Source organism: Herpailurus yagouaroundi, unplaced genomic scaffold (assembly GCF_014898765.1).
Source record: "Herpailurus yagouaroundi ecotype Mexico unplaced genomic scaffold, PumYag 164, whole genome shotgun sequence".
Lineage (NCBI taxonomy): Eukaryota > Metazoa > Chordata > Mammalia > Carnivora > Felidae > Herpailurus > Herpailurus yagouaroundi.
This window is the reverse complement of record NW_024412405.1, coordinates 2,238,583-2,249,933: the sequence shown is the minus strand read 5'-3', so window position 1 is coordinate 2,249,933 and position 11,351 is coordinate 2,238,583. Positions and strand designations below refer to the sequence as shown.

At 51.0% G+C, this 11,351-nt stretch overlaps 1 protein-coding gene across 8 annotated transcripts in view; it reads left to right on the top strand.

Annotated features, from left to right (window-relative positions):
- ARHGEF7 (Rho guanine nucleotide exchange factor 7) overlaps nt 1-11,351 on the top strand; it is a 108,895-nt gene that overhangs the window by 78,341 nt on the left and 19,203 nt on the right. For all 8 annotated transcript variants that reach the window (XM_040487074.1, XM_040487073.1, XM_040487068.1 and 5 more), the window contains 7 exons: nt 1,672-1,810; nt 2,771-2,830; nt 3,464-3,610; nt 4,453-4,539; nt 6,228-6,306; nt 6,498-6,637; nt 9,603-9,827. In XM_040487074.1, coding sequence (XP_040343008.1) covers nt 1,672-1,810; nt 2,771-2,830; nt 3,464-3,610; nt 4,453-4,539; nt 6,228-6,306; nt 6,498-6,637; nt 9,603-9,827 — 877 coding nt within the window. The remainder of the gene's footprint in view (nt 1-1,671; nt 1,811-2,770; nt 2,831-3,463; nt 3,611-4,452; nt 4,540-6,227; nt 6,307-6,497; nt 6,638-9,602; nt 9,828-11,351) is intronic.

The following is an 11,351-nucleotide window of genomic DNA, read 5'->3' as shown; positions in this document are numbered from 1 at the left end:
CAGCTGGCAGGTACTGCTAACCACACCGTTGCTGTGTTCACACAGCCCAGTCGTGCGCTCTCACTGCAGTGCAGCATCCCGTGCTTAACCAGGCCTCCTAATTTTTGTTAACCCAATTTTAGGGAGCAGTAGCTTTCTAAAAAAGCCTTGCGTGTGTAGGAAACGTAAGACTAGCTTCATAGTGATTGATTGGTTTTCAACCTGAAGTTTGAAACCATTTATTTCTGAGTTGGTTCGGTTAAGTGAACCGCTTTCCCTGGTAGGTGTGGTCGCAGAGTTGATGTGAGGTCACTTGTGGTTGGGTAAGAGGCAGGCTGTGCCAACACCGATTCTTGACGTTTCCAACATGAGCTGTGTTTAGTTGAACTGTAGGAAACTACTCTTGCTTGTTACTTTTGAACTAGCAGTTTCAGGTGCTTTAGCCTAAGTACTATACATGTTTTCACCAGGAGCACTGAGTGTGGCTGGTGTTCCCAAGAAGCTTGGGTGGTGGGCAGGTGTAGCTGAGTTGGGGAGGAAGGGACGGAGGAGGTGAGGCAGTGGCTGGGTCCCTGAGGTCAGATCAGGCAGCCTGCACTGAGGACTGATGTGCTCTGATATTCTTAGGGATTCTCACATTTTTTGGCTTCATGTATAATGTCCTTCACAGTGCGACGTGGGGGCTCAGTGGTCACCCTGCTCTTCACAGGGGTGACCTGAGCTGCTGCCTGCTCCTCTCCCAGCCTGTCTGCCCCTCACTCCCCCCCGTCTTGAGTGGTGCACAGGGGCAACAGTGAGGAACACAGGTGGGGCTTCTAGCCTGGACCCCGAACGTCGCGTGCACTAGGGACGCAGGTGCCAGACCTTCAGTCCCCGGCATGAGTCCTGATGCGGGTGTCCAAGCGTGATGTTCACAGCTGCACGCCGGACCTTCATGGGTCATTCCGGATGCCGTGGCTGTTGAACTGGAGCATTTGGGGCCAACCTGGAGTGCGTGAGCATGGAGGCCTCACGAGGGCCTTGCTGGTCACCAGGTTAGATGAGCAGCGTGGTGAAAGTGGCAGGAGTGGGGAGATAGGCAGGCACGGCTTTCAGCTTTTGGATTTCCAGATACGCGTTCAGTCTCCTTACCTACAAGTGTGGTCACGCTCTACCATGAGGCTAAGCGAGGTGGTGATGTGACCGTGCTTTTGACATTTTAAAGCCTAAGTGGAAGGGTCCGTTACTTGATGGTGCTGCCTCGTGCCTGCTGCTTGCACAGAATGCTTCGGGGCTGTTGGGCGGCCTCCTGTGCAGCCAGGGCATCTGCGCCCCGGTTCACTTCACTGTGGCCGTAAAGCATCTTTTACTTTGTGTCACCAGCTCGAGGGACCCAGAGGATGGCCATCTTCTAGCTCAGCTGTGGACTAGGCTTGCTCAGGTGGCCTCCATGAATGGAAGGTGTGGGTTTGCTTAGCGGACCGCCCGTGCCGGGTTATGCCCAGCTGGGTTTGCCCATAGCCAGAGTGATGGCATGAGCCTTCTGGGGGTGTTCGCGTTTGGTGTCTCAATGTAGCCGGCGCCAGTGTGGCTCTAAGCACAAAGAGCTCTAAGCACCCGTTAGCTGCCCAACCCGGTGCTGCCGGCAGGGCGGGCCTTTCCCCTGTCTGTGTGCGGGCTCTAACCACTACGCCGTCCATTCTCTCCGCTCAGCGAGCAGCTGGGAGAGTTCATGGAGACCAGAGGCGCCAGCAGCCCGGGGATCCTGGTGCTGACCACCGGCCTCAGCAGACCGTTCATGCGCCTGGACAAGTACCCCACGTTGCTCAAGGAGCTGGAGAGACACATGGAGGTACTGCTTGTCGTGCTGCCGCTCGGGGGCCCTCCGCCCCCGTCAGGGAAGCTCGCCGTCTGTGTCAGAGGCGGGAACCGACAGAAGTGTTTTTGCAAAGGTTTTTGACTTGAAGGATTTTCAAAACGATTTTGTTAAATGGTGTTTTCTCCTTCCCCTCCCTCTACAAAATTACATATCCTCCTTGATCTCTGTCACCCACGGCTGCTGTTAGAAAAGTCTCCAAAAGCTACGAAACGTTAAGCTCAGATTTAAGTAGCATTGAGGTGCCCGGTTAGGAACACTTGGTTACAAATGGTAAGCATAGCGTTTATACAGTAATAAGAGTGAAAGAATCAATCCGTTCGTGATGGGTATTTATCTTAGTTTTGAAAAGCAGACTGCAGGCCTGGCAGAAACTTGGGTTTAAGTTGCCGTGTATGGGTGCAGGTTGGCGAACTTTCTCTATGAAGGGTGGGCCTGCTGGCCCTCTTCCTTGCCAACCCCCTCTGCTGTTGTGGTTTAGAGCCTCAGCAAGGCCAGTGCTGGGAGGAGGTGCTGAGTCCTGCCATGGGTTTTTGTCTTTTTTTTTTTTTTTTAACGTTTATTTATTTAGAGACCGAGACAGCATGACAGAGAGCGAGAGGGAGAAGAGAATCTCAAGTAGGCCCCACACCGTCAGCACAGATCCCAACATGGGCTCAACCCCACGAACCATGAGATCATGACTTGAGCTGAAATCAAGAGTCAGAGGCTTAACTGACTGGGCCACCCAGCTGCCCCTGGGCTTTTGTCTTCTAGACCACGGTTTCCCCAAAGTCTACTGGGCCCACAAGAGTACGAATAACACTTCAGTGCTGAGAAGAATAAGACCTATTGTGGGTTGAAAGGGTTGGGAAAGTTTCAAGCTAGTCTCTAGAGTGCCTTTTGAAGAAAACAGTTTGCCTCATGAAAGCTAATAGTGTTTTCTTTTATTCAAAGGATTATCATCCAGATAGACAAGATATTCAAAAATCCATGACTGCCTTCAAAAACCTCTCAGTAAGTCACTGGGCATATTATGATTTTTTCCCTCAGCATTATTATGACCGATGAATGTAGAAAAATTTATTCCCTAAAAAAGTTAGGTGATGAAAGAAAATGAGAGTGAGAATCTGGGTGTATTCAAATACAAAATAATCACGGTAGTTTATTTACCGTGGTGGTAAATTTGCATGCTTTACTGGGCTGTCGACACCAGAAAATGATCGTTTAACCTTTAAAAAGTCATGACACGATAGTTCCTTATGAAGGTCTTGCTCTGTGGGCTGTGTCTTCGGTGAGGACCAGGTGGTCCCGCTCCTTCACCCTGCTGCCATGCCGCCGGTGTTTCTGGAACATGCCTGACTTACCTCACGTGCAGCATGCACTCCTGGCCCCTGCTCAGTCCTTGTGCCAGCAGAGACCAGTAAAGCCAGAAAGTCTCTTCTTGTCCAATCTGCATTTTTTCTTCTAGAAGTAGCGAGATCTGCTGTATTGTTCTAAAGCCGTGTCTCTCTTTCCAGAGCTCTTACTTCTGTGCCTGTGAATTGAACGCTTTCTCATTCAGCAGATGATGTGTCTCAAAGTCGCGTGGCCGGTAGTTGAGGTTCTGGGGGCTCCCGTACCTCCTGACCGTGGTGGTGTGTGTCCCAGGCGCAGTGTCAGGAGGTGCGGAAAAGGAAGGAGCTGGAGTTGCAGATCCTGACAGAAGCCATCCGGAGCTGGGAGGGAGATGACATCACGACCCTGGGCAGCGTCGTTTACATGTCCCAGGTCATGGTCCAGTGCGCCGGGAGTGAGGTATGCAGGGCAGGAGCGCTACGGCCACGTGCTCTGCTGTGCAGAGTGGCTGGGGACACGACTGGAGGGTCTCGAGCCTGTGCTCTGAGCCCCACAAGTGTGTGGGGCGTCTTCGGGAACAGAGTGTGAGAAGTCCCCCTAGACAGGCTCAGAGTGCAGGACCGGTTTCCAGCGCACTTGGCATGTGGCTGGAGTCTGAGGAGTCTGCCTGAGGACCCTGCGTCCTGACCCCTGGGCTTCTGTGGGCAGCGTGGAAATGGCAGCTTGGGAAAGGGCCGTCTGCGTTCCTCGTTTTGGTCTCCTTTACGTTCCTGGAAACTTGTGTCCTTTATTGTGGTCTCTCTGGGGCATCCCCCCCTCCCCATTGAAGCAAATGGTTTTTAATATAGATGCTTTTAAATCTTTCATGTAAACTAGGTAAGGTTTACAGCATGGACAAAAACAATATTGAATTGATTGGGCTTTAAGGGAAGTGCCAGGAATCATTCAGTTGATTTTAACATTTTATCCTACCCTCCCCTCAAGCTTGAAAGGCCCACCTGTTCTTCCCCACAGCACCCAAGCTCGACAAGTTCTGTTCTCTCTCAACCATAAAAAGAAAATTTTAGATGAAAAAGAGTTAATGGCAAAGCTGAACTCCTTAACCCAGTTGTTTTTAAAAGATGCTACATGGGCTGCCAGTGAGTCTGAGACTTTATCATAATTCTGTTTGCATTTAATTTAGCTGATAAAATTTTTGGAAGGACGTTCAGTATGTTTCATAACGCTTAATATAAATACTTGTTCTCACATCTGTGTGTTTTGAAACAAATTACTTGGATTTGTTTGTTCTTTTACGTTAGGAAAAGAATGAGAGATACCTTCTGCTCTTCCCAAATAGTTTGCTGATGTTATCTGCCAGTCCTAGGATGAGTGGTTTTATCTATCAGGTAAAGTACATTTTCGGTTTACACGTTACTATTTGCTGTGGATCTCAGAATCCGTTCCAGGCTTATTTTGGATTTTGGGTGTGGTGCTGTGTGTATAGATAGTGTCACCTAGTCGAGTATGTCACACTTAGCCTGTTTCCGCATGACTGCAGATGTCCCCGCATTGGTCCTGAGCAAACACGGGTGGCAGGGGGGACCCCAGTGACCTCTGTAGGGCTGCCTCCTAAGGGCACCGACTGCTTGAGGTGACCTGCCTGAGTCCTGTCTTAGTTGCCCCTTCTTTCCTGGCCACTGTGGTGCCCGGTGGGTGCAGTGGCGGGCGGGCGCAGAGCCAGGGACCCTGGCTGAGGCCAGGTGATGTACCTAGTGGTGAGTGATCACGGAACCTCTCTAGTCGGTCGTTTTGCTGACACTGAGAAGATGTGCGAGCTGATGTGAGAAGAAAATGCAAAAGGAGAGGTCTGGTGTCTCTGCAGAAATGTATCCTGTGGTGTCAAGTAGCTTCTTTTTCTCTTAATAGCTGCTTCTGTCCTCACTGCCTATTTTCTGTGACTTAGAGCAGCGTGCTCTCTCCCATGGCTTGTTTCCGGGCCTGGCCAGTCCTCAGTCCTGCATCAGCAGGAGTCCCCACGTGGCACATTGTTCTGTGTTGTCCCGGACACGTGCACGAGTGGATCCTGAGTTCCAGGTGTCTGTGGCGTGTGTGTGCCTCCACAGAGAGCTTGGTCCCCAAAGAGGAGGAGGAGTCACACACTTTCTCCAGAAGGAGCACTTTAAAATTGATAAAGCTGATGTGTCTAGTAAACCCAGAAAACCCGTGCCTCCGAGTTTGTGAGTGTGCTGTTGGGCGGGTACCTACCCCGGTTCCCCTGAATCGGCAGCCCTGCCCCCCATTGTCAGGTGGCCCCACTAAACACAAAGCTGAGTCCTTTCTGCCAGCGCACTCTGGCTTTGTGGTTTGTACCCCGAGAGGCTGGGACCAGCTCTGCTGTGACCTGAGGGAGCAGAGGTGGCCGTTCGGGGCAGGCTCGAGGCCCGTGCCACATTCGCCCTCGGTGTTGGTGTCAACGTGCCAGTGAGAGCCTCATGCCACCAATGGGACCCTGCTTTCCTCTTCTGTGCATGGTGGCCTGGGAAGGGCGTCTGAGTGCTGTGACCGTTGTCTGTGCAGCCCAACTCGAATGCCTTCTATCCGCCAGCCCCGCCCGTGCTGGTCCCCATCTTTGTGCCTTCCATGTGGTGCTCAGCACAACTCCCCACCTCCCCTCTGGTGGACAGCCAAGTGTGGCCCCAGGACAGTTGTTCTCGTCCCAGCTTCCCGTGTTGCCTTCAAACGTGAACTTCCTCTGAGCCTCTTCGTGAGGCAAATCAGCGCCTCCTTTAGTTTTTGATCCTGATAGGTCACGTTCTTGGGACTTGGTGTTCACGTTCAGAGAAATGTGTCAGATGGAATTTGCTTTCGTCCTGGACCTTACTACGGACTCCATTTTCCTTTTATTACAGTGTTATGGTTTCTTACTTGACGGAAAAGTCTGTACTATGCATGCTTATGGCAACAGTCAGCTGTTTCACTTTACAGGGTGCTGCTTCTGCCATTCCTAAAATTATTAATACTTGTTTTGATAATGGTACGTTCTTTACTAGAAAAGCACTAATTGTTTTTTTTTTGTGGGGGGGTTCTTTTTTAGGGAAAGCTACCAACGACAGGAATGACAATCACAAAGCTTGAGGACAGTGAAAATCATAGAAATGCATTTGAAATATCAGGTGATAGGCACAGACTCTCTGGCCGCTGTCTGTCACGGTGATGAGTGGCAGCTCACGGTGTGTGTGCACGTTGTGGCTGGACCGTCCGGAGGGCTGTGTTGGAGCGCTGCTGCCCTCTCCGTGGGTGTGTGTGCGCACGCGTGTGCTTTCTGCCTATCTTCCCGCCTCAGTGTGTCTCTCCTCCCTTCCAGGGAGCATGATTGAGCGGATCCTGGTGTCCTGCAACAACCAGCAGGATCTGCACGAGTGGGTGGACCATCTCCAGAAGCAGACAAAGGTCACCTCTGTTGGCAACCCCACCATCAAGCCCCATTCTGTGCCGTCTCACACCGTAAGGACCCCTGTACCTCTCCACACTGTGGGGTCGGCCTCTGGGGGTAGGGGGTGGGGCAGCAAGTGAGCAGGTGTTTTGAAGCATAATCTGTGTGTGGCTCAACAATATAAATTCATACCTGTGTTTCTCTGGGGATCCTGGCGAGTCCCTGTCACACAGCTTGTCGCCTCACACCGATGGTGCCTAGATTGTGCCTCCTTGTACGTGGTTTGATGGCAGTTGGCTTGGAAACTGTTTCTGCTCAGAGGGGGCCTAGGAGACTAACTTTCAGGGGGTTTTCACCTAAAACCTCAGGAGCCACCATCCATATGTGTTTTTGTTTTTTCCTGAGAATCTTAACTGTATTCTGTTGTATCAAAAAACAGAAGTATTTATGGTGATCCAGAGGGCTGGGTTGGGGCACCTGGGTGGCTCAGTCGGTTAAGTGTCCGACTTCGGCTCACGTCACAATCTCATGGTCCGTGAGTTTGAGCCCCACGAGCCTGCTTCGGATTCTGTGTCTCCGTCTCTCTCTCTGCTCCTCCCCCATTCATGCTCTGTTTCTCTCTGTCTCAAACATAAATAAACATTAAAAAAACAAACAAACAAACAAAGGGCTGGGGGCACCTGGGTGGCTCAGTCAGTTGGGCATCCACTCTTGATTTCAGCTCAGGTCATGATCCTGGGATCGTGGGATCAGACCCTCCACACTGAGCGTGGAGCCTTCTGGAGATTCTCCCCTTCTGCCCCCTCCCCCTCTTGCTCTCTCTCTAAAATAAAAACATAACTAAAGGTCCAGATTCATGTTGAAGGCTTTCAAATGTGGCTTTTGCCTCACTGTTTTAAGAAATCCATTTATCCTCGTAGAGGAGCTAACCAGCTCTTTGACTTTTTAAAAACTTAAACGTTTTGAAGTACCTCAGCACACAGTATCCATGTTTAAAACTTGTCGTTACTGGTGTTTTATGCTTAAGATACTGGTGTGGAATCATTTTCATGTTCTCCTCTTAAACAAAAGTACACACCCCTTTTCACAAATGACCTGTGAGTGCACGGCATTTCCAGGTGGTGCTTTTTTCTCACGTACGCTTTAGGTTGTTGTGATCTTTATTTGCACTTTCCACCATGTGGCTCACTTCTGCATCCACATCCCTACCGTTGCAGTGTTTGCTCAGGAAGAGTGACTGTAGCATAGCATTTTTTTTTAAATGCTTATTTACTTATTTTGAGAGAACAGGTGCACAAGCAGGGGAGGGGCAGAGAGAGAAGGAGAGAGAGAATCCCAAGCGGGCTCCGAGCTGTCAGCATGGAGCCCAATGCAGGACCCAAACTCACAAAACTGTGAGATCGTGAGCTGAGCCGAAACCAAGAATCAGGTGCTTAACTGACTGAGGCACCCAGGCGCCCCTGTAGCATAGCTTTCTGATGAGTTTTATTGTACTAGATTTCTGTCAACAGCTTACAGGTGGAAACTGCTGGTTGGCTTTAGCTAAGGTCGCATTTTGAGTGGCTCTGCCGTTTGTAACTTCTCCATACTTGGAAAAAAAAAAAATGCTAACAATGCTTAGCTTCCCTGGAACTAAAATGATTCCAGAGCTACTCTTTGTGCAGGTGTGTGTGTGCCTGAGAAGTGGCAGTGCTGCTTCACGTTGTCAGCAACACCCTGAGAGCAAACAGTATGAGTCCACATCAGGGAAGACTTCGTGCTCCAGCTGAACCCCGCCAGTGCGCGCCACGCACAGGCTTTGCAAGTGTTAGGTGTTCTTCTGAGGGAGTTTCCTCTTGGCGGTGTTGCGTGTCCTCCCCCATACTCAGCAGGGTCCTCCTTGAAGAAGAATCTCATTGTAGCAAAGACCATGACCTCTTCTGACTTCCTTAAGGAGAAACCAATCCAAATATTACTGTGGTGCTGTTGCTAGAAGGGCTGTTGTACCTCGTTTTCTCCGCTTGTGAATTGTGTGGTGGCCATGTGGCCTGTGACAACACAGGATGCGCCCACGCACGCATGAACCAGTGTGGGCACGTGGTTCCCGCAGGAAGTGTGTTGCGCTGGTCCCAGAGCGCCATGGCATCAGCCAGTGCCAGGCTTCTCATTCAGTGTGTTTCAAGGAGGGATTTCTTCTGAGTGATGACCTCACTCTGTGATTTCCAGCTCACAGAACACTTCGTTCTTTATTAAGCATGGCTTTATTGTTTGGGGTGATTTGAGGTCATGGGCTGGTTTTGAGTATTATTGAACATTTTTGTGTTTAATTATCAGTATGATGGAATATTTACAGGTTTTCCAGGAAAATAAACCCTATTATTCTTCCGAAAAATTAGATTTCATATAATTTTATTTTGATTAGAGCTGATTTTTCGAGAAAACAGCTTGTAACTTGTTTTACACTAGGGATTGGCAAAATTTTTCTGTAAAGAGACAGTAAAATATTTTCAGCTTTATAGGCAATATGGTTTTTGTTGCAGTTGTACTTTTGGTTTTATAGCCATCAACAGAAATGGGCCTGGCTGTGTCCGGGAAAACTTTTTTTTTGTTAATGAAAACAGACATTTGGCCCTAGTTTTTTGCCTACCCGTAATCAGCAGGCAGTGTGTGACTGGGGAGAATTACTCTCCCCTTCACCACATTTCCCAGGATAAGAAATGCCTGTTCTTGTACAAAATTGTGATCTATGCTACATGGAACACCTTTATGCGGTGTTCGTCCATGACAAATAAAGGTGGTGGTGGGGTGCCAGGATCTGGGCCCCCGCATCCTGCCACCTGCCTGCTCCCCCGTGCTGACCTGATACAGAATAGATAGCTGTCGTAGAAGTTGACTGCTTGGGGTTGGAGAGTAAAGAAATGATGACGGCTTGGGGGTTTTTCAGTGGGAGTGTTTGAGAAGTGGGCAGAACCTCATGGGTCTGGTTGAGAGGCCCCTGATGGCAGCTGTCGTGTTCTGCTCCCTCTGTCTCCCACCCCCCCACCCCCCCCCCCCCAGCTCCCCTCTCATCCGATCGCGCCATCCGGCAAGCACGCAGACAGCAAGCCGGCACCCCTGACGCCTGCCTACCACACGCTGCCCCACCCCTCCCATCACGGCACTCCGCACACCACCATCAACTGGGGGCCTCTGGAGCCTCCGAAGACCCCCAAGCCGTGGAGCCTCAGCTGCCTGCGACCTGCCCCGCCCCTGCGGCCTTCCGCTGCTCTCTGCTACAAGGAGGTGAGGTCTTGAGCGCAGACGAACAAGAATTTGACATTGACATCTCCGTGTGTTAGGCCAGCTGTTCTGTGCTTCATTCTGGTGCATTCAGAAATCCGGGGAATCCCGCGTTTCTGTCTGATTCTGTGACATGAGAAAAGTATTGATCACTGGGGAACTGCAGCCTTACCTTGCTGTGCCCTTCACGAATGGCCCTGGCTTCCTGCCTCCTGGACCCACGGGGCCAGAGGGCTCCCTGGGGCTGGCCTCCCGCTCAGCCTGCAGTTACTGTGCACGTCTTGTCATGCTGAGTCTTGCTTACCTTTGTGCTGCTCTGCTAGGCCGTAGGACCCTTTTCCAGGCCTGAGTGAGAGCCACCCGGGGACCCTGCATTTGTCACCAAAAGCTGTTGCAGACAGAGTGCATGCACAAATAAAAGTGGCAGAGTGTGGTTTGTCCTCTGCTCCCGTATTGGCGGGCTGTGCCCTGTGCTTTAACACCAGGCTGCTTCCGCTGAACCTGCTTTCAGGAAAGGAAGCATCTTGAGAAAAAGAAATACTTGAACTTGAGGAATCTGATGATTGCGGTGCTGGGTGTGGTTGTGAGTGTAAGCATGGGGAGCCTGAATGTGGGAGTGAGGTGGCGTGTCCCGGTACACCTCTCCACGTCCAGTTGAGGTCCCTCTCGCCCAGGGACCTAGACCCTCCGTCCTTGCTAGTAGCCCTAAGTGTTTTACGACCCACAGAAATACTATGTAAATTATAACCTGTCCTTTGCAGGTTTTTGTTAATTTTGTTGTTGAGGACCTGCGTCTTGCCAGTGGTCATAGGCCCAGGTGCGAGGTGTCCTTGCTGTGGGCGGTTACGTGACTGATGTTGGTGTCTGTTGCTTGTTTAGTCTTTGCGGATTGCTCAGGCAGTGCTGGTGGTGACCTCATTGCTAGGGAGGAACCAGTGGACTGTGTGTGTCCAGCCAGGGGGCAGAAGGGGTAAGGGAAGAGGGGGCAGTGAGCCTGGGCTTCACAATTTGCTGTGTTGCTGCACTAGCTTTGCCGGACCTGACGTTAGGATCTGCAATTGTCACCTCGTGTCACTGAGTGCTTCCAGACGCTCGGCGGAAGTCCTCTCGCAGAGCGTGCACATGGGGCTGCTGTGTCCATGGTTGGGACGCAACCCGTGCTTGTGTGTGCTCCTGGGGCCCCCTCTCTGTTCACCGTGAAGTACGGAAGCCATAGGACACATGCAGGGAGGGTGGTATGTCTTTGGGAGCGCGTTTTCCTGCTTTTTTAAGTGGCTGTACGGTTTAGCAGAAGAGATTTTGAAGCGCTCCCTTTGAAAACCAAGCTGTGTTCCTTCTGTGCTTCCAGTCTGGTTCCTCCCATAGTCCGTGTCGCATCGGTGTCATGTTGTAAGAGTCATGAACAGTTTCTGTAACTTAACACACACTCGGCAGTGAAGCCCCGCCTGTCCCCTTGGACTCTGGCCTGCTGTCTCTGTCCTGCTGCAGGCCGTTGTGTTGTGACCGAGCCGTGCGCTGGCGTGTGGA